Source organism: Labrus mixtus, chromosome 14 (genome assembly GCF_963584025.1).
Source record: "Labrus mixtus chromosome 14, fLabMix1.1, whole genome shotgun sequence".
In the NCBI taxonomy this organism is placed as follows: Eukaryota; Metazoa; Chordata; class Actinopteri; order Labriformes; family Labridae; genus Labrus; species Labrus mixtus.
The window spans coordinates 22,111,667-22,135,205 of NC_083625.1; the positions used below are offsets into that span (position 1 = coordinate 22,111,667).

At 40.7% G+C, this 23,539-nt stretch overlaps 4 protein-coding genes across 4 annotated transcripts; all 4 read left to right on the top strand.

Annotated features, from left to right (window-relative positions):
* Positions 1 to 1,709: 1,709 nt before the first annotated feature.
* On the top strand, positions 1,710 to 2,663 carry LOC132988778 (odorant receptor 131-2-like). The gene has a single exon (XM_061056350.1). It carries the CDS (start codon positions 1,710 to 1,712, stop codon positions 2,661 to 2,663), a length of 954 nt encoding a protein of 317 aa, XP_060912333.1.
* A 4,034-nt stretch (positions 2,664 to 6,697) lies between these two features.
* LOC132988786 (odorant receptor 131-2-like) lies at positions 6,698 to 7,705 on the top strand. Its single transcript, XM_061056363.1, has one exon. It carries the CDS (start codon positions 6,698 to 6,700, stop codon positions 7,649 to 7,651), a length of 954 nt encoding a protein of 317 aa, XP_060912346.1. The 3' UTR covers positions 7,652 to 7,705.
* Positions 7,706 to 16,456: 8,751 nt separating this feature from the next.
* On the top strand, positions 16,457 to 17,491 carry LOC132988783 (odorant receptor 131-2-like). Its single transcript, XM_061056356.1, has one exon. The coding sequence runs from the start codon at positions 16,457 to 16,459 to the stop codon at positions 17,408 to 17,410; it is 954 nt and encodes a 317-aa protein (XP_060912339.1). The 3' UTR covers positions 17,411 to 17,491.
* Positions 17,492 to 20,828: 3,337 nt separating this feature from the next.
* Positions 20,829 to 21,755, top strand: LOC132988669 (odorant receptor 131-2-like). Its single transcript, XM_061056238.1, has one exon. The coding sequence runs from the start codon at positions 20,829 to 20,831 to the stop codon at positions 21,753 to 21,755; it is 927 nt and encodes a 308-aa protein (XP_060912221.1).
* Positions 21,756 to 23,539: the final 1,784 nt, after the last annotated feature.

Here is a 23,539-nt window from a genome sequence, read left to right on the forward strand (position 1 = left end):
TGACGTCTTATGAAAAATCAAAGGAAAGAAACTCTTCCTTTTGCTCGAACCTGATAGCATCTGATTGCACCCAAAACTCCTAAAAATATGCCGTGGAGGTAGTCAGCTGAATCCTCTGATGCTTGAATTCAGCATGTGACGAGCTACCTATACTGAGCAACCTCAGCTCTGGAGTTTAACCTATGTAAGTCAAGAGGAGGAAAGGCTTTGTCTCGAATGCTGGAGTCCATCTTGTTGGAGAGGGTATCCTCTGGTGTCGGCAGACCACACTTGAAGAGAAGGAAGAAATGCCTGGTGATTGCTTTTAAAGACTGGAGCTGCCTGTGGGTTAACCTCAGGCCTCCTCCAATGAGGATAGAGAATTCAGAAGCCCCCAACCCCCCCACTTTCCACACCGATTTGTTAGTTTCTGTCGGGGGGTTGCTGGGCTAAGACCCCTATTATTGCCTGGTATGGTAATCTGGCTGTAGCCAATAAAAACAGACTAGGTAGCCTGGTTAAAGTGGCGAGCAAGATTGCAGGGAGGAGTCAAGTCCAGCTGAGCGACCTCTACAGACAGGTGGTCAGAAAGGCGACTTCTCTCCTGCAGAGTCCAGATCACCCTCTCACCCCTCAGGCAGACGGTACAGACTGCCTGTGGTGAAGACTAAAAGGCATCGGGTCACATTTGTACCTGCTGCTATTTGTCTGTTGAATAGCAGTTGAATTCTAATTCATTGCTCATTGCACTTTATAATTTTTAGAGTGATGCTGGAACATCTCTGCTGGGCTTCATGTTTCATGTTGTATGTACTTATGCACTTGAGGTTTGGATGATTTATTAGTGTTGTTTATGTATTTGTATGTCTCCAGCTGCAAACAAATGTACCTGTGGGGACAATAACGATACCTTTGACCTTTGTAGTGTGTTGTTATCGTCTGGTATTAGCTAACAAAACAAAGGTACGCCTGAGCGTCCGTGTTGCTTTTCCGACTTACAACTGGGACGCAGTTAACTCGGGTCATTCCCAGTTCCCATTTCAGAGTTCCGAGGTAAATGGAACGGGGCATTATGCCTCATTGTTCGTTGTGTCTTGTTGGAATCGCAATGGATTGTGGGATGCGTAGTTCCTACACTTCTGGAAAAGAGATGATGTACTCAGCTTTGCACCTTTCCCATTTTTTCAGTTTTTCCCCCAATAATTTGCACCAGCTCAAATATAAGTTTTAATATTAAAAATTAAAAATTAAAAATATTGATATGAGGTTTTTCTGAAATGTCAATGGAGGATGTGAATGAGGACACTACATCGGGAACCAGAGCAACCAAAAAAGTGTTCAAGATTTGCTTGCACAGTAAACAGTTATACCCCAATTGTCTGTTATTGTGTATTGCTGAAATAATTTAACAGGTTTCTCAAGGTAAGGCACTAAAGGTGATTGCATCATCTCTCTTGGAGCTGCCAACCATGCTAACATGAAGGCATTGCATGCACATGGTGAGGAACAAAGCTTATATACAGTAGACTGGGCAGACAACTCTGCAGACCAGCTCTGCTCTTATAGAGAGCATGGATGTTAACCTGCTGATATCATTTAAATGAAAAGGATTTTTTTTATCATTTTAGGTTTTGCATGTTGACTTCACAGACATCTGGGATGAATTTTGACCTTTTTTTTCGGGAAACTAATTTTTATTTTTGCATAAATGTCTGAATTACTTCTCTGAAATGTCTAATTTAAATCTGTCTCAGAGCAACATCACCACTGAACAGTATCAGGGGCTACTGGAAAGAGTGTTGTTCTCCATTTTCATAACGGTACCATGCTGTGTGTTTCTCTTCATTAATTTTACCATGTTGTTCATCTTAAGGAGTAAGACTGTGTTTTGTGAAGCCTCTCGTTACATTCTGCTGTATAACCTGCTTTTTGCAGATACTGTAATGCTGCTTCTGAGTCAGTTAATGTACATAATCACTGCATGTAGGATACTGCTGACATATCCTGTGTGTGTTGTTCTTATCATGCTTGCTGCTCTCACAGAAGAGATCTCTCCACTCACACTGGTGGTGATGTCTCTGGAGAGGTATGTAGCTGTGTGCTACCCACTGAGCCATGTTTCTATCATCACCATCATAACCACAGTGGTGGCAATCATTGTGGTTTGGGTTATCAGTTCACTAAATGTCCTCATTCGAGTTATTTTGCTGTTACAGTTTCCATTTGAAGACCTGCAGAGCCTGCAGATGACACAACTTTGTAGTGCACGCGTCATGTTGCACTCGCCAATGTCTGATTATTATGACAAAGCCTACACTTGTTTTGTATTTGTATCAGCTGGTTTAGCAATCATTTCCTCTTATATTGGAGTGATGATAGCTGCCAGGTCGGCCTCCACTGACAAAACTTCAGCTCGTAAGACCAGTAACACACTGCTGCTGCATATGATGCAGCTAGGCCTCACTCTCTCCTCAACTATATACAACCCATTGATCACAGCTGTTTCTGACATAGTAACAAGGATTGTTATTGTTCGTACACAGATCATTTTTTATGTGTTTATTTTTATCTTCCCCAGATGTCTGAGTTCTCTTATTTATGGCATCAGAGACCAGAACATCAGACCCCTCCTCATGTACTATCTATGTTGTCGACTAAAACTCAATTATGTCAGCCAAGGCTGAGCAGTGGATCTTGTCAACTTTTCTAAAGGCCTTCATGAATCTCTAGTTGTGATTGAGCAAGAGGAAGAGATTTAACAAAGCTTCTTTGACAGGGTGCAAACTGGGGATGTGTGTTCATGTTGAGTGTAAATACCCTGTGTATTTCGTATCACTGTTTATTGCAAAAAACTTTGCATAAAAAACCTAATCTGTTAAAATAATACAGATCACAAACTGTTCTTACATGTATGATTTGCAGGTTTGACACACAAAATGCAGTCTATACCTCTGCTGCACTCATCTGCCTAGTGATAAGAGCCTGACAGACAGACAGACAGAACCATTACTCAGCCCAGCCTTTCAGAATATACACTGAACTTCAACCAATTCTTTTTCTAATCTCTCTTACTGTACTAAATTCTCCGCACAAGTTTTTGGTTTTTATTTGATGTCCAACTGAATGAGGAATAAGCTGGGAGGAAAGAAAATGTGTTTCATACAGGACAAAAATAATTGGAATGGCCTCGTTTGTAAAGCACATTTTCTGAGTATTTTGACATAATGTGGCAGCAATGTAACACTGTTTTCACTTCACTCAGCATGTCAGCTCTATGTCTTCTACAGTCTAGACACTTCTGAGCTTACAGCAAATCACTGCGGGATGAAACAAGTTTACGTTGGTAATCTTAAATTCTGTAGTTGGCACTAAAGTTCTCAGTTAGCTGATGGTTCTTAAGTGGTACAGACATGATAGGGTTGGTATGGGGGGGGGGTAGCCGTTCATCGACTTGAAGTGTCCTATGTAAAAGAAACATTTATTGAAATATCAGAGCACCGGATCTCAGACCTCAAAAACAAAAGTGAGAGGCAGAGTTGACTTGAGTTGAGGCCATGTCAGTGGTCCCCTCGGGCGCACAGATCTGGAGGTTGTTGCCTTAAATCCCGAATGTTTTGAATGTAGCCCCTTGCAGAGCTCAACAGTATGGTTCCAGATGTAAAAATCCTGTTCACTTAATCCATCATGGATTTGATTATTAGCCATGTTTTTTAAAAACATGGCTAATAATCAAATCTAATCAAATATTTTTGGTCCTTTATTGTAAAGATATGATAGTGGACAGAGTTGGAAATCAGGGAAAGAGAGAGTGGGTAACGACATGCGGGAAAGGAGCCACAGGTCAGATTCGAACCTGGGCCCCCCGCTTCGGGGACTACACTCTCCGTACATGGGGCGCTTGCATTAACCTCTACACTTCTGGCGCCTTTATTATTACTGATAATGTGATAACCATCCAAGGAAGAATGATCATGAGCTACCTGATTGTGAAACGATGGTTTATGCTCCTGTAGAAGACAGAAGTTTGTAATGTACAGTGTTGGGGTTGTATCAAGTCAACTTTGGTTATATTCTTTAATAATTATACTTAAATAAAATAATAAATATTAAATAAAATATCATTAAACTATGTTTAATCTCGTTTTGGGGCACCAGCCTGTACTCAGGTAAATATAACCAAAATATCACTCAAATCAGTCTCAAATTAGTTATTTAATTACTAATATTATTAATAATTAATAACTATATTTAATAAATTGAAGGCGTGAAATCCGTACACAAAGCCTTTGCACCCAGCTTATATCACAATGCAAATACAACCAGTAATCACAAACAACTGCTCTCTTAAAATTATAACAGAATTTATTTAAACAAAGCAACATCAATCCAAAATCAATGAACTTAATCAAACAAATAACTATCATAAACTAATCTAAGCAACAAACATTATCAAGCAAAACTTGTGAATGAGGTGTAAATGTGTTTGTGTGTGTGTGTGTATGTAGATGAGAGAGAGAGAGAGAGAGAGAGAGAGAGAGAGAGAGAAAGAGAAAGAAAGAGAGAGAGAGAAGGAGAGAGAAAGAAAACAAGATGGTGGAGAGAGACAATGCACCATGTGGCTTCGTCACATGGTGACAAAATGGTGGACAGCAAAGGAAGCCGTGTGGCTACCTTTTGAAATAGTGTGAGCACTCTGAGCTGAGTTCAGTAACTGTTACTTAAACACCAGAAAGCCAGTGGCCGGACTTTGATTCAACGGTGGGTACACTGGTCTTTCTGATTGTGAAAGCCGTTGACTGAAGGTAAACTAGCATAGCATTACACACATAGGCGAACACAGTGGTTCATTACAATAAAACAAATGCAGCAGCTTACAACAGATAATAAACAGAATGTGACGTCTTGTCAACAATGATGCATAATTATCAGTGGTTATAAAAGAAACATAACTATTTCTGAAACTATTTCTGCCCAGACCAAAGCTCTTACTTGGGGTAACTCCTGGTGATCGTTGCAAAGTTGGTTAGATCGTCACTCTGTTGAATGTTGAATCATCAGATTCAGGCAGGTTTCCTTCGTGGCAGATGTAGGAGGAGGGTAGCGGGATTCAGATCTTCGACCAGAGCGCTGCGCTATAGGGTCTTCTGGTTGCAGGAGCCGAGTTCTTTATGTGTCCTTGTGGATTCAGGGATCAGTGGGCTTCCTTCAGCGCTCCTGTCCAGTTGCGTTCAATGACGTCTTACGAAAAATCAAAGGAAAGAAACTCTTCTTTTTGCTCGAACCTGATAGCATCTGATTGCGCCCAAAACTCCTAAAAATATGCCGTGGAGGTAGTCAGCTGAATCCTCTGATGCTTGAATTTAGCATGTGACGAGCTACCTATACTGAGCAACCTCAGCTTTGGAGTTTAACCTATGTAAGTCAAGAGGAGGAAAGGCTTTGTCTCGAATGCTGGAGTCCATCTTGTTGGAGAGGGTATCCTCTGGTGTCGGCAGACCACACTTGAAGAGAAGGAAGAAATGCCTGGTGATTGCTTTTAAAGACTGGAGCTGCCTGTGGGTTAACCTCAGGCCTCCTCCAATGACTTCTCTCCTGCAGAGCCCATATCACCCTCTCACTCCTCAGGCAGACGGTACAGACTGCCTGTGGTGAAGACTAAAAGGCATCGGGTCTCATTTGTACCTGCTGCTATTTGTCTGTTGAATAGCAGTTGAATTCTAATTCATTGCTCATTGCACTTTATAATTTTTAGAGTGATGCTGGAACATCTCTGCTGGGCTTCATGTTTCATGTTGTATGTACCTATGCACTTGAGGTTTGGATGATTTATTAGTGTTGTTTATGTATTTGTATGTCTCCAGCTGCAAACAAATGTACCTGTGGGGACAATAACGATACCTTTGACCTTTGTAGTGTGTTGTTATCGTCTGGTATTAGCTAACAAAACAAAGGTACGCCTGAGCGTCCTTGTTGCTTTTCCGACTTACAACTGGGACGCAGTTAACTCGGGTCATTCCCAGTTCCCATTTCTGAGTTCCGAGGTAAATGGAACGGGGCATTATGCCTCATTGTTCGTTGTGTCTTGTTGGAATCGCAATGGATTGTGGGATGCGTAGTTCCTACACTTCTGGAAAAGAGATGATGTACTCAGCTTTGCACCTTTCCCATTTTTTCAGTTTTCCCCCCAATAATTTGCACTAGCTCAAATATTAAAGTTTTAATATTAAAAATTAAAAATTAAAAATATTGATATGAGATTTTTCTGAAATGTCAATGGAGGATGTGAATGAGGACACTACATCGGGAACCAGAGCAACCAAAAAAGTGTTCAAGATTTGCTTGCACAGTAAACAGTTATACCCCAATTGTCTGTTATTGTGTGTTGCTGAAATAATTTAACAGGTTTCTCAAGGTAAGGCACTAAAGGTGATTGCATCATCTCTCTTGGACCTGCCAACCATGTTAACATGAAGGCGTTGCATGCACATGGTGAGGAACAAAGCTTATATACAGTATGACTGGGCAGACAACTCTGCAGACCAGCTCTGCTCTTATAGAGAGCATGGATGCTAACCTGCTGATATCATTTAAATGAAAAGGATTTTCTATCATTTTAGGTTTTGCATGTTGACTTCACAGACATCTGGGATGAATTTTGATATTTTTTTCGGGAAACTAATTTTTATTTTTGCATAAATGTCTGAATTGCTTCTCTGAAATGTCTAATTTAAATCTGTCTCAGAGCAACATCACCACTGAACAGTATCAGGGGCTACTGGAAAGAGTGTTGTTCTCCATTTTCATAACGGTACCATGCTGTGTGTTTCTCTTCATTAATTTTACCATGTTGTTCATCTTAAGGAGTAAGACTGTGTTTTGTGAAGCCTCTCGTTACATTCTGCTGTATAACCTGCTTTTTGCAGATACTGTAATGCTGCTTCTGAGTCAGTTAATGTACATAATCACTGCATGTAGGATACTGCTGACATATCCTGTGTGTGTTGTTCTTATCATGCTTGCTGCTCTCACAGAAGAGATCTCTCCGCTCACACTGGTGGTGATGTCTCTGGAGAGGTATGTAGCTGTGTGCTACCCACTGAGCCATGTTTCTATCATCACCATCATAACCACAGTGGTGGCAATCATTGTGGTTTGGGTTATCAGTTCACTAAATGTCCTCATTCGAGTTATTTTGCTGTTACAGTTTCCATTTGAAGACCTGCAGAGCCTGCAGATGACACAACTTTGTAGTGAACGCGTCATGTTGCACTCGCCAATGTATGATTATTATGACAAAGCCTACACTTGTTTTGTATTTGTATCAGCTGGTTTAGCAATCATTTCCTCTTATATTGGAGTGATGATAGCTGCCAGGTCGGCCTCCACTGACAAAACTTCAGCTCGTAAGACCAGTAACACACTGCTGCTGCATATGATGCAGCTAGGCCTCACTCTCTCCTCAACTATATACAACCCATTGATCACAGCTGTTTCTGACATAGTAACAAGGATTGTTATTGTTCGTACACAGATCATTTTTTATGTGTTTATTTTTATCTTCCCCAGATGTCTGAGTTCTCTTATTTATGGCATCAGAGACCAGAACATCAGACCCCTCCTCATGTACTATCTATGTTGTCGACTAAAACTCAATTATGTCAGCCAAGGCTGAGCAGTGGATCTTGTCAACTTTTCTAAAGGCCTTCATGAATCTCTAGTTGTGATTGAGCAAGAGGAAGAGATTTAACAAAGCTTCTTTGACAGGGTGCAAGCTGGGGATGTGTGTTCATGTTGAGTGTAAATATCCTGTGTATTTCGTATCACTGTTTATTGCAAAACCCTTTGCATAAAAAACCTAATCTGTTAAAATAATACAGATCACAAACTGTTCTTACATGTATGATTTGCAGGTTTGACACACAAAATGCAGTCTATCCCTCTGCTGCACTCATCTGCCTAGTGATAAGAGCCTGACAGACAGACAGACAGAACCATTACTCAGCCCAGCCTTTCAGAATATACACTTAACTTCAACCAATTCTTTTTCTAATCTCTCTTACTGTCCTAAATTCTCCGCACAAGTTTTTGGTTTTTATTTGATGTGCAACTGAATGAGGAATAAGCTGGGAGGAAAGAAAATGTGTTTCATACAGGACAAAAATAATTGGAATGGCCTCGTTTGTAAAGCACATTTTCTGAGTATTTTGACATAATGTGGCAGCAATGTAACACTCTTTTCACTTCACTCAGCATGTCAGCTCTATGTCTTCTACAGTCTAGACACTTCTGAGCTTACAGCAAATCATTGCGGGATGAAACAAGTTTACGTTGGTAATCTTAAATTCTGTAGTTGGCACTAAAGTTCTCAGTTAGCTGATGGTTCTTAAGTGGTACAGACATGATAGGGTTGGTATGGGGGGGGGGGGGGGGGTAGCCGTTCATCGACTTGAAGTGTCCTATGTAAAAGAAACATTTATTGAAATATCAGAGCACCGGATCTCAGACCTCAAAAACAAAAGTGAGAGGCAGAGTTGACTTGAGTTGAGGCCATGTCAGTGGTCCCCTCGCACAGATCTGGAGGTTGTTGCCTTAAATCCCGAATGTTTTGAATGTAGCCCCTTGCAGAGCTCAACAGTGTGGTTCCAGAAGTAAAAATCCTGTTCACTTAATCCATCATGGATTTGATTATTAGCCATGTTTTTTAAAAAACATTTTTATTTTTGGTCCTTTATTGTAAAGATACGATAGTGGACAGAGTTGGAAATCAGGGAAAGAGAGAGTGGGTAACGACATGCGGGAAAGGAGTCACAGGTCAGATTCGAACCTGGGCCCCCCGCTTCGGGGACTACACCCTCCGTACATGGGGCGCTTGCATTAACCTCTACACTTCTGGCGCCTTGATTATTACTGATAATGTGATAACCATCCAAGGAAGAATGATCATGAGCTACCTGATTGTGAAACGATGGTTTATGCTCCTGTAGAAGACAGAAGTTTGTAATGTACAGTGTTGGGGTTGTATCAAGTCAACTTTGGTTATATTCTTTAATAATTATACTTAAATATTAATAATATAAATAAAATATCATTAAACTATGTTTAATCTCGTTTTTGGGGCACCAACCTGTACTCAGGTAAATATAACCAAAATATCACTCAAATCAGTCTCAAATTAGTTATTTAATTACTAATATTATTAATAATTAATAACTATATTTAATAAATTGAAGGCGTGAAATCCGTACACAAAGCCTTTGCACCCAGCTTATATCACAATGCAAATACAACCAGTAATCACAAACAACTGCTCTCTTAAAATTATAACAGAATTTATTCAAACAAAGCAACATCAATCCAAAATCAATGAACCTAATCAAACAAATAACTATCATAAACTAATCTAAGCAACAAACATTATCAAGCAAAACTTGTGAATGAGGTGTAAATGTGCTTGTGTGTGTGTGTATGTAGATGAGAGAGAGAGAGAGAGAGAGAGAGAAAGAGAGAGAGAGAGAGAGAGAAAGAAAACAAGATGGTGGAGAGAGACAATGCACCATGTGGCTTCGTCACATGGTGACAAAATGGTGGACAACAAAGGAAGCCGTGTGGCTGCCTTTTGAAATAGTGTGAGCACTCTGAGCTGAGTTCAGTAACTGTTACTTAAACACCAGAAAGCCAGTGGCCGGACTTTGATTCAACGGTGGGAACACTGGTCTTTCTGATTGTGAAAGCCGTTGACTGAAGGTAAACTAGCATAGCATTACATACATAGGCGAACACAGTGGTTCATTACAATAAAACAAATGCAGCAGCTTACAACAGATAATAAACAGAATGTGATGTCTCGTCAACAATGATGCATAATTATCAGTGGTTATAAAAGAAACATAACTATTTCTGAAACTATTTCTGCCCAGACCAAAGATCTTACTTGGGGTAACTCCTGGTGATCGTTGCAAAGTTGGTTAGATCGTCACTCTGTTGAATGTTGAATCATCAGATTCAGGCAGGTTTCCTTCGTGGCAGATGTAGGAGGAGGGTAGCGGGATTCAGATCTTCGACCAGAGCGCTGCTCTATAGGGTCTTCTGGTTGCAGGAGCCGAGTTCTTTATGTGTCCTTGTGGATTCAGGGATCAGTGGGCTTCCTTCAGCGCTCCTGTCCAGTTGCGTTCAATGACGTCTTACGAAAAATCAAAGGAAAGAAACTCTTCTTTTTGCTCGAACCTGATAGCATCTGATTGCGCCCAAAACTCCTAAAAATATGCCGTGGAAGTAGTCAGCTGAATCCTCTGATGCTTGAATTCAGCATGTGAAGAGCTACCTATACTGAGCAACCTCAGCTCTGGAGTTTAACCTATGTAAGTCAAGAGGAGGAAAGGCTTTGTCTCGAATGCTGGAGTCCATCTTGTTGGAGAGGGTATCCTCTGGTGTCGGCAGACCACACTTGAAGAGAAGGAAGAAATGCCTGGTGATTGCTTTTAAAGACTGGAGCTGCCTGTGGGTTTACCTCAGGCCTCCTCCAATGAGGATAGAGAATTCAGAAGCCCCCAACCCCCCCCACTTTCCACACCTATTTGTTAGTTTCTGTCGGGGGGTTGCTGGGCTAAGACCCCTTTGTAGCCGTTATCAGCAGACACGTTTACAACTCTCTTAAAGACATGAACTGTGACCGAAACCAGTCTCTGCAAAGTCGTAAAATTGACCATCTGTTGAAGGACTGCTGAAGAACTGAACCACAGCTTTCAATTCTGCATCAAATGAACAATTATGTCTTTCTTCATCTAGATATTTGTAATTGTCACATTGAATGTATTATAATCATCTTTTTAAACTCAAAATCTGATCTTCAGAACAGGAATAAGAGTTATATTATTTTTAATAGGAATTTGATGTGGAGCGCTATTGCCATCTATTGTTAGAATATCCATGAATACGTAACCTTCATAATTATACATTTAGACATGTTATAAAGCATACTCTTTGATATTAGCTATAGAAGGTGTTATTTAAAGACACCAACTTATTTTCCTACTTTATTAATATGTCTTATTAAGAATGTTGACTGTATAACATGTTTTTGTTCACCTACAGGCTGGGATTAACTGAGGATGTTCCCAGATGGTGTGATTTTCATCTCAACATGAATCTGATAGAAATGTTTGTCTAAATATATGACGTGAACCTACATCAACGTGGATCTGATAGAAATAATATCAAAATGAATGTATGGTGACGTATATATGTTTAGATTCTTATTCTTAATCTTATTGAGTAAACTCGGTTTAGTTTAAACAATTGTCCTCCAGTCAGAATGGGAGTCACCCGTGGGCGGCACCCCTCTTTGCCTGCAGAACCCCCTCTTCTCATCCAGCTGATAAGAGTTCACACTGAGCTCAGATCTTGGGTTCTTTTTAGTTTTGGTTTCTTGAAGTTTAGAGCTTCAGCTCTTGCTCTCTTCTCTTCGGACTTCGGTCCGAATCACTTCTTTTAAGTTTGTGCCGTAGAGACGAGTCTCTGCCGAACTTTCTTTTTCACGCACAATTTTTGGAACATCAATTCTTTCTGGCTCAAGCAAGGTTTTTGAACTTTCTTCTCCAAAGTTTTTGCTCTTCAATTTTGAATGCCAATTACTTAGTTTGGATTCATCAAGATGGCCATCCGGTTAATCTGAATTGGAAATCGACGTATCAAAAGACTCTTTAATATTTTTTTTCTCCTGTTGGATCCTCTTGGAGCTTCTGAGACAACGGCTGAACCGACGTACAATCTACATCCCAGCTGCATACTCCGACCAAGTTGTTAAGGCATCTTATCTGGCCCGTGGACCTCTCTCAGCCTGAAAAGAACCACTTGCCAGAGACTGAAACGCGGGACCAGCCGGCGGAGTTCAATTGAACACATCTCACAGTAAGACTGCTGGTGGCAAGGGGTGTTGGAAGATTAAGTGTTGAGTCGTGTCTATTCAGAGCCCTCCTTTAAATCCAAATAGAATCCCAAAATTGCTTTATCAACTTTTTATTTTTGATCATTTTCTGATTAAGTCATTCAAACAATATCGCGTCTTATCTCATTACTAAATATATAATGTCACCATACATTATAATTGTATTATCCTGATCATAATAATCCTATTCTTTATCTGTTTCATCTATACATTATTGTTTACCCCTTTTATATGAAATTTTACACATAAAATTCAGGACTTTGTCTGTGTTTTCTTGTTTAACATTTCCAGAACTTACTTCTTTCAAGATATGAAACTGACTGATTAATTAATTAACTTATACCATTAAAGTTATTTTCTTCCTTTAACAGGAAGTGGTGCCGCTTCTTAAATCCGAGGTTAAATAAAGATATAACATCTTAATAATAATTTAATTATGCTACACCTTTGTTTAGTTGCCTTCAAAATAACTTTAGTCAGGCTCGAGACTGTGATACAGGCCTGAGTCCTTTGTCCTACCCACATGGCTGAGGCCCAACATCCCCCCTTGTCATGAAGAGCGAAATGCAGGTTACGATCTTTAGGGCAGCTCACGGACCAAGCAGTCCATGTGTCTGGGATGGAGACACATCCCAGTTTTGCAGTTCCTTAGGGAAGCAGTCCATAGGGTTAACAGTTCAGAGATATTAGAGGCATTTTGGTCTGGGCAGACACTGAGGCAAAGTCTGGGCAGACTGTCTAACTATGTCTAACGCTAGGCATAAAACATAAACAGGCACTAGCAAAGCTTTGCTACTCAAGGTGCATTCTTTAACAAAACAAATGAAACAAACAGACAAGAGGAGGAGAGAAAGAGAAGAGTATCAGGTGTAGATTTGTGGGCTAACTCCTAGCCTGGGCAGGAGTGAGTCTGTGGGATGGTGTATGTGGCATGTAGGTGTGTAAATATACATGTGCATTATGTGTCTCACTACCACTGTCAGGTCATAAAACAGAGACTAGAAAGCATTAACGCTGAGTGACTTTGGTGGGTTTTACAGTGGAGGCTACTCTCCCCTCCCCACTGTGGAGTCAGAACCTTGTTCTTTGTAAGGGCTGGAGGCCTCCAACTGTCTAATCACCTCTGTCACACACCTCCAGATCATGTTCCCCATTCCCCTGTCAGAGCCTGCATCCTTGGGAAGTTCATGGGAACTCCGGTTATGCCTACCCCTCTGTCTGGGGCTTCGGCCATCCCGAGAGTTCCCGTTCGGGTCTGGTGGTGATCAGTACTTCAGGTTGGGAACTATCCTGTGACTGGCTCCTTCCTTCACCCCCCTGGTTCTGTTGTCTATTCTGCCGGTGATGCGATTTCTTAGATTTATTCATAGCATAAGGCAATTTGTTACCTTCTAGTGCTAGGTCATTATTGTGGCTCCAAAACCCAGGACGTATGCGTGTTTCCCAAGCCATCTGTGCAAATTTCTTGATTTCTGGCATACCAAGCTGATGTGTTCGGCAATGCATGGTGACATCGTAACGCACACAGCCATGCAGATTGTGCAGGAATAAGGACTTGAAAGTCTGGTCCTCTTCCAAACCTGGAGCATTACGTCCCTGGAAATATGCAGATTTTAGGCGCCGGTAATAATCTTTGGGTGCCTCGTGCTTCTGGTGCCAGACACTAAAGGCTCTAAGAGGAGCAGATACAGGGTCGGTGTAGGTGGAGAATTTCTCGCACAAAGTGTTGCAGAGTGCTGAGTACTGGTCTCTGATCTCAGGCAGGAGGGTAGTCATGAAGTCATTTAAACTCAGATTACTGTGCATTTACAGTACACCAAAGCTGGTTTATTGAAGGCCTCACATGGGGCACCATTTGTTGGGGTTGTATCAAGTCAACTTTGGTTATATTCTTTAATAATTATACTTAATTATTAATAATATAAATAAAATATCATTAAACTATGTTTAATCTAGTTTTGGGGCACCAGCCTGTACTCAGATAAATATAACCAAAATATCACTCAAATCAGTCTCAAATTAGTTATTTAATTACTAATATTATTAATAATTAATAACTATATTTAATAAATTGAAGGCGTGAAATCCGTACACAAAGCCTTTGCACCCAGCTTATATCACAATGCAAATACAACCAGTAATCACAAACAACTGCTCTCTTAAAATTATAACAGAATTTATTTAAACAAAGCAACATCAATCCAAAATCAATGAACTTAATCAAACAAATAACTATCATAAACTAATCTAAGCAACAAACATTATCAAGCAAAACTTGTGAATGAGGTGTAAATGTGTTTGTGTGTGTGTGTATGTAGATGAGAGAGAGAGAGAGAGAGAGAAAGAGAGAGAGAGAGAAAGAAAACAAGATGGTGGAGAGAGACAATGCACCATGTGGCTTCGTCACATGCATTACATACATAGGCGAACACAGTGGTTCATTACAATAAAACAAATGCAGCAACTTACAACAGATAATAAACAGAATGTGACGTCTCGTCAACAATGATGCATAATTATCAGTGGTTATAAAAGAAACATAACTATTTCTGAAACTATTTCTGCCCAGACCAAAGATCTTACTTGGGGTAACTCCTGGTGATCGTTGCAAAGTTGGTTAGATCGTCACTCTGTTGAATGTTAAATCATCAGATTCAGGCAGGTTTCCTTCGTGGCAGATGTAGGAGGAGGGTAGCGGGATTCAGATCTTCGACCAGAGCGCTGCTCTATAGGGTCTTCTGGTTGCAGGAGCTGAGTTCTTTATGTGTCCTTGTGGATTCAGGGATCAGTGGGCTTCCTTCAGCGCTCCTGTCCAGTTGCATTCAATGACGTCTTACGAAAAATCAAAGGAAAGAAACTTTTCCTTTTGCTCGAACTTGATAGCATCTGATTGCACCCAAAACTCCTAAAAATATGCCGTGGAGGTAGTCAGCTGAATCCTCTGATGCTTGAATTCAGCATGTGACGAGCTACCTATACTGAGCAACCTCAGCTCTGGAGTTTAACCTATGTAAGTCAAGAGGAGGAAAGGCTTTGTCTCGAATGCTGGAGTCCATCTTGTTGGAGAGGGTATCCTCTGGTGTCGGCAGACCACACTTGAAGAGAAGGAAGAAATGCCTGGTGATTGCTTTTAAAGACTGGAGCTGCCTGTGGGTTAACCTCAGGCCTCCTCCAATGAGGATAGAGAATTCAGAAGCCCCCAACCCCCCCACTTTCCACACCTATTTGTTAGTTTCTGTTGGGGGGTTGCTGGGCTAAGACCCCTATTATTGCCTGGTATGGTAATCTGGCTGTAGCCAATAAAAACAGACTAGGTAGCCTGGTAAAAGTGGCGAGCAAGATTGCAGGGAGGAGTCAAGTCCAGCTGAGCGACCTCTACAGACAGGTGGTCAGAAAGGCGACTTCTCTCCTGCAGAGCCCGGATCACCCTCTCACCCCTCAGGCAGACGGTACAGACTGCCTGTGGTGAAGACTAAAAGGCATCGGGTCACATTTGTACCTGCTGCTATTTGTCTGTTGAATAGCAGTTGAATTCTAATTCATTGCTCATTGCACTTTATAATTTTTAGAGTGATGCTGGAACATCTCTGCTGGGCTTCATGTTTCATGTTGTATGTACTTATGCACTTGAGGTTTGGATGATTTATTAGTGTTGTTTATGTATTTGTATGTCTCCAGCTGCAAACAAATGTACCTGTGGGGACAATAACGATACCTTTGACCTTTGTAGTGTGTTGTTATCGTCTGGTATTAGCTAACAAAACAAAGGTACGCCTGAGCGTCCGTGTTGCTTTTCCGACTTACAACTGGGACGCAGTTAACTCGGGTCATTCCCAGTTCCCATTTCAGAGTTCCGAGGTAAATGGAACGGGGCATTATGCCTCATTGTTCGTTGTGTCTTGTTGGAATCGCAATGGATTGTGGGATGCGTAGTTCCTACACTTCTGGAAAAGAGATGATGTACTCAGCTTTGCACCTTTCCCATTTTTTCAGTTTTCCCCCCAATAATTTGCACTAGCTCAAATATAAGTTTTAATATTAAAAATTAAAAATTAAAAATATTGATATGAGGTTTTTCTGAAATGTCAATGGAGGATGTAAATGAGGACACTACATCGGGAACCAGAGCAACCAAAAAAGTGTTCAAGATTTGCTTGCACAGTAAACAGTTATACCCCAATTGTCTGTTATTGTGTATTGCTGAAATAATTTAACAGGTTTCTCAAGGTAAGGCACTAAAGGTGATTGCATCATCTCTCTTGGAGCTGCCAACCATGCTAACATGAAGGCATTGCATGCACATGGTGAGGAACAAAGCTTATATACAGTAGACTGGGCAGACAACTCTGCAGACCAGCTCTGCTCTTATAGAGAGCATGGATGTTAACCTGCTGATATCATTTAAATGAAAAGGATTTTTTATCATTTTAGGTTTTGCATGTTGACTTCACAGACATCTGGGATGAATTTTGATCTTTTGTTTCGAGAAACTAATTTTTATTTTTGCATAAATGTCTGAATTGCTTCTCTGAAATGTCTAATTTAAATCTGTCTCAGAGCAACATCACCACTGAACAGTATCAGGGGCTACTGGAAAGAGTGTTGTTCTCCATTTTCATAACGGTACCATGCTGTGTGTTTCTCTTCATTAATTTTACCATGTTGTTCATCTTAAGGAGTAAGACTGTGTTTTGTGAAGCCTCTCGTTACATTCTGCTGTATAACCTGCTTTTTGCAGATACTGTAATGCTGCTTCTGAGTCAGTTAATGTACATAATCACTGCATGTAGGATACTGCTGACATATCCTGTGTGTGTTGTTCTCATCATGCTTGCTGCTCTCACAGAAGAGATCTCTCCGCTCACACTGGTGGTGATGTCTCTGGAGAGGTATGTAGCTGTGTGCTACCCACTGAGCCATGCTTCTATCATCACCATCAGAACCACAGTGGTGGCTATCCTTGTGGTTTGGGCTATCAGTTCACTAAATGTCCTCATTCGAGTTATTTTGCTGTTACAGTTTCCATTTGAAGACCTGCAGAGCCTGCAGATGACACAACTTTGTAGTGTACGCGTCATGTTGCTCTCGCCAATGTATGATTATTATGACAAAGCCTACACTTGTTTTGTATTTGTATCAGCTGGTTTAGCAATCATTTCCTCTTATATTGGAGTGATGATAGCTGCCAGGTCGGCCTCCACTGACAAAACTTCAGCTCGTAAGACCAGTAACACACTGCTGCTGCATATGATGCAGCTAGGCCTCACTCTCTCCTCAACTATACACAACCCATTGATCACAGCTGTTTCTGACATAGTAACAAGGATTGTTATTGTTCGTATACAGATCATTTTTTATGTGTTTATTTTTATCTTCCCCAGATGTCTGAGTTCTCTTATTTATGGCATCAGAGACCAGAACATCAGACCCCTCCTCATGTACTATCTATGTTGTCGACTAAAACTCAATTATGTCAGCCAAGGCTGAGCAGTGGATCTTGTCAACTTTTCTAAAGGCCTTCATGAATCTCTAGTTGTGATTGAGCAAGAGGAAGAGATTTAACAAAGCTTCTTTGACAGGGTGCAAGCTGGGGATGTGTGTTCATGTTGAGTGTAAATATCCTGTGTATTTCGTATCACTGTTTATTGCGGAACCCTTTGCATAAAAAACCTAATCTGTTAAAATAATACAGATCACAAACTGTTCTTACATGTATGATTTGCAGGTTTGACACACAAAATGCAGTCTATCCCTCTGCTGCACTCATCTGCCTAGTGATAAGAGCCTGACAGACAGACAGACAGAACCATTACTCAGCCCAGCCTTTCAGAATATACACTTAACTTCAACCAATTCTTTTTCTAATCTCTCTTACTGTCCTAAATTCTCCGCACAAGTTTTTGGTTTTTATTTGATGTGCAACTGAATGAGGAATAAGCTGGGAGGAAAGAAAATGTGTTTCATACAGGACAAAAATAATTGGAATGGCCTCGTTTGTAAAGCACATTTTCTGAGTATTTTGACATAATGTGGCAGCAATGTAACACTCTTTTCACTTCACTCAGCATGTCAGCTCTATGTCTTCTACAGTCTAGACACTTCTTAGCTTACAGCAAATCACTGCGGGATGAAACAAGTTTACGTTGGTAATCTTAAATTCTGTAGTTGGCACTAAAGTTCTCAGTTAGCTGATGGTTCTTAAGTGGTACAGACATGATAGGGTTGGTATGGGGGGGTAGCCGTTCATCGACTTGAAGTGTCCTATGTAAAAGAAACATTCATTGAAATATCAGAGCACCGGATCTCAGACCTCAAAAACAAAAGTGAGAGGCAGAGTTGACTTGAGTTGAGGCCATGTCAGTGGTCCCCTCGGGCGCACAGATCTGGAGGTTGTTGCCTTAAATCCCGAATGTTTTGAATGTAGCCCCTTGCAGAGCTCAACAGTGTGGTTCCAGAAGTAAAAATCCTGTTCACTTAATCCATAATGGATTTGATTATTAGCCATCTTTTTTTAAAAACATTTTTATTTTTGGTCCTTTATTGTAAAGATATGATAGTGGACAGAGTTGGAAATCAGGGAAAGAGAGAGTGGGGAACGACATGCGGGAACGGAGTCACAGGTCAGATTTGAACCTGGGCCCCCCGCTTCGGGGACTACACCCTCCGTACATGGGGCGCTTGCACTAACCTCTACACTTTTGGCACCTTGATTATTACTGATAATGTGATAACCATCCAAGGAAAAATGATCATGAGCTACCTGATTGTGAAACGATGGTTTATGCTCCTGTAGAAGACAGAAGTTTGTAATGTACAGTGTTGGGGTTGTTTGGTTTTTGCTTGTCATTGTGGTTATGTACATTTGTTTACGTGTGAACCACCAACCTGCCACGAGACTACGGATGTAAATTAACCTATAATCTTGCATATTTACATATTTATGTTCATTCATGTGCACTGTCCCTATTTTTAAATAAAAGAGTAAATAAATTATATCAACTTTTTTTTATAAAAACATGGTTACACGCAATCTCAGGGAAAAGAACTACACTACCCATAATCCTGGAGTGTCACAGCGATGTCTCTCATTGGTGGAGGTCGCTGTCACGATGGAAATGTTTACTGCTCCCGCTAACTTCGACTGTTGGCTGCTACCATTAAAGTTATCGGAATTTCAACACACAAACTACACTATATAAAAACATAACTATTATTATGTTTTTCACTACAGTAAAGATTAATATAGAAAGAAGGTCCATGTACGTTTTGAGAGAAGTGCGCTTAGCTATAGAGCTCAACAGAGACCGACCACTTTTTTGGTCTGGTGTGATGAGTCTTTCCTTCAGCTAAACCTACTGAAAACAAAGGACATGATTATTGATTTTAGGAAGACTCAATCTAGTCCTGTGCCAACCATATTAAAGGGTGCTGGTATAGAGATAGTGAACAGCTACAAATATCTGGCCACTGTGCTGGACAACAAACTGTCCTTTGAGCAACATGCTGTTGTTACCACAAAGAAGGTCCAACAGAGGTTGTATTTCCTAAGACAAATGTATTCTTTTAATGTATCCTCTGAGATGATGACCCTCTTTTATAAAAGATTTACTGAATCAGTTTTAATGTTTTGTATTATTGCCTGGTATGGTAATCTGGCTTTAGCCAATAAAAACAGACTAGGTAGCCTGGTTAAAGTGGCGAGCAAGATTGCAGGGAGGAGTCAAGTCCAGCTGAGCGACCTCTACAGACAGGTGGTCAGAAAGGCGACTTCTCTCCTGCAGAGTCCAGATCACCCTCTCACCCCTCAGGCAGACGGTACAGACTGCCCGTGGTGAAGACTAAAAGGCATCGGGTCACATTTGTACCTGCTGCTATTTGTCTGTTGAATAGCAGTTGAATTCTAATTCATTGCTCATTGCACTTTATAATTTTTAGAGTGATGCTGGAACATCTCTGCTGGGCTTCATGTTTCATGTTGTATGTACTTATGCACTTGAGGTTTGGATGATTTATTAGTGTTGTTTATGTATTTGTATGTCTCCAGCTGCAAACAAATGTACCTGTGGGGACAATAACGATACCTTTGACCTTTGTAGTGTGTTGTTATCGTCTGGTATTAGCTAACAAAACAAAGGTACGCCTGAGCGTCCGTGTTGCTTTTCCGACTTACAACTGGGACGCAGTTAACTCGGGTCATTCCCAGTTCCCATTTCAGAGTTCCGAGGTAAATGGAACGGGGCATTATGCCTCATTGTTCGTTGTGTCTTGTTGGAATCGCAATGGATTGTGGGATGCGTAGTTCCTACACTTCTGGAAAAGAGATGATGTACTCAGCTTTGCACCTTTCCCATTTTTTCAGTTTTCCCCCCAATAATTTGCACCAGCTCAAATATAAGTTTTAATATTAAAAATTAAAAATTAAAAATATTGATATGAGGTTTTTCTGAAATGTCAATGGAGGATGTGAATGAGGACACTACATCGGGAACCAGAGCAACCAAAAAAGTGTTCAAGATTTGCTTGCACAGTAAACAGTTATACCCCAATTGTCTGTTATTGTGTATTGCTGAAATAATTTAACAGGTTTCTCAAGGTAAGGCACTAAAGGTGATTGCATCATCTCTCTTGGAGCTGCCAACCATGCTAACATGAAGGCGTTGCATGCACATGGTGAGGAACAAAGCTTATATACAGTAGACTGGGCAGACAACTCTGCAGACCAGCTCTGCTCTTATAGAGAGCATGGATGCTAACCTGCTGATATCATTTAAATGAAAAGGATTTTTTTTATCATTTTAGGTTTTGCATGTTGACTTCACAGACATCTGGGATGAATTTTGATCTTTTTTTTAGGGAAACTAAACTAATTTTTATTTTTGCATAAATGTGTGAATTGCTTCTCTGAATGTCTAATTTAAATCTGTCTCAGAGCAACATCACCACTGAACAGTATCAGGGGCTACTGGAAAGAGTGTTGTTCTCCATTTTCACAACGGTACCATGCTGTGTGTTTCTCTTCATTAATTTTACCATGTTGTTCATCTTAAGGAGTAAGACTGTGTTTTGTGAAGCCTCTCGTTACATTCTGCTGTATAACCTGCTTTTTGCAGATACTGTAATGCTGCTTCTGAGTCAGTTAATGTACATAATCACTGCATGTAGGATACTGCTGACATATCCTGTGTGTGTTGTTCTTATCATGCTTGCTGCTCTCACAGACGAGATCTCTCCGCTCACACTGGTGGTGATGTCTCTGGAGAGGTATGTAGCTGTGTGCTACCCACTGAGCCATGTTTCTATCATCACCATCATAACCACAGTGGTGGCTATCATTGTGGTTTGGGTTATCAGTTCACTAAATGTCCTCATTCAAGTTATTTTGCTGTTACAGTTTCCATTTGAAGACCTGCAGAGCCTGCAGATGACACAACTTTGTAGTGTACGCGTCATGTTTGTCGTTCCAAGAAGATTTGATTATTATGACAAAGCCTACACTTGTTTTGTATTTGTATCAGCTGGTTTAGCAATCATTTCCTCTTATATTGGAGTGATGATAGCTGCCAGGTCGGCCTCCACTGACAAAGCTTCAGCTCGTAAGACTCGTAACACACTGCTGCTGCATATGATGCAGCTAGGCCTCACTCTCTCCTCAACTATACACAACCCATTGATCACAGCTGTTTCTGACATAGTAACAAGGATTGTTCTTGTTCGTATTCACACTATTTTGTATTTGAGTCTCATCATCTTCCCTAGATGTCTAAGCTCTCTTATTTATGGCATCAGAGACCAGACCATCAGACCCCTCCTTGTGTACCATCTGTGCTGTTGAAAAACATTAATCACAGGCAGGTCTTAGAACTGTAGCGTAAGTAAAGATGGAGAAAAACAGAAATGCATATAAAAGAAGTCCATAAGGAAATGAGTGTTGGTTGACTGTCTGTGCCTTCACCTTGAGTTTGCATGAGAACATCAGTACATGTTTTTATCTTTGCACATTGCTTTTCACATGGATTATTTGTTGTTTTGATAAACAATGTGATAGAGCTGGCACTATATGCTTTTGTCCTTTTTATCACGTTTCATGAATGCCAATTTTAAAGTATTGCTATTCAACAATTATTGTGACTTGATCGTATGGAATAATGCAATTTTCTTTTCTATTTTAAACAAAAACCCAAGTTGAATCAAACATCAGGAGAGAGATAGGGTATCATCAGTAATATTTCCAAAACTATTTCACATCATGTGTCAGTCAGTCAGTCGGTGTGACAACCCCTCCCTCTTTGGGCTCCTACTCTGCCTGCCTGTATGCATTCTTTCTTGTTTCTTAGGGTGCACTCACACTAGGTAATCTGTCACTCTTCACCCCCAAAGTCCAGTTCTTTTGACTAGAGTGAGTGCTCCGATCCGTGCTAAAGCTCGATACACTTCCTCTGCTCTGGCACGCTTCGAAGAGGTGTGATCATGCGACACGTTACAGGTCATGCACAAGCACAAGCACAGGTACACAACATGGACAGCCTTTATTATGGAGAAATCTCAGAGTGTTCTGGCTGTATCGACTAAAATGACGCAGCCACCTCAGCCATTACTTTGTTTGGTTTGCTGCACTCATCACTATCATCAAGCATTTTCACTCACAGAGACATTTCAAAGATGACTGATTCCTCATTCTCACATTTCACATTAGTGAGTTAATACATTGGATAATTTTAGTAAAATAAAGAGAATTTTGACTGAGTATCTTTGTGTGACCTCCCTCTTTCGTAACCAGCCCTGAGCCATGTGGTAGAAGTTGCTCTCTTTTCTTTCTTTTCTCATCGGCCTGTTATTCTTACTATAAGCTGAAACAGTCAGGGGATCTGTACTTTCTCTGTGGTCATCATCTGATATGCATCTATTTTTACCAGTCACTAATTTTTTTACCAGCCATTTTACAGACAGCATTGTCTTATGACGTATAATATTAAAATCAAGGCTCATTGTATTCAAGTAGTAGGCTATATTATGAAGGGAAATGCTGACATGCTCTTTGTCTCACAGAAACACATTCATTTTAGTTATTTAAGTTATTATTTTGAGGCTGGTTTAAAGAGGGCATGTTATCCCCCTTTTTCAAACAGTCCCCTGTGGTCTAAATGAAACATCTGTGCTGTGCTTTGGTCAAAATATAACATGAATCAAGCACCAGAGGAGGTTTGTGACCCTGTATAAACCAGCTCTCTAAGAACGCTCCGTTTTGTTGTGTGTGTCTCTTTAAATGCAGTTTGCCCCCCGAGCAAAAAATCTGATTCAGGTCACTTTTGGCTAAAATGTGAATGCAGCCATAGAGTTATGGGATTGTGCCTGTGGACGGACTGGGATTCCCAATTTACAAAATGGGGGAAGGGTGGGCATCAACTTTCAGGTATTAGGTAGTTTCACGCTAGGGACCCGGGTCCGGATCTGAGTAGGCTTGACCCAAAAGTCCAGTTCAATTGATCAGTGTGAACACAAACGTACCGTACTTGTGTACCGTGCCCGATTCATGTGTACACAAGTATGGTCCGCGGGAGATGTGAACACAGTGGGCAGCTATATGACGTAAGTCTTAACAGCTCGTGTCGCTTCAAT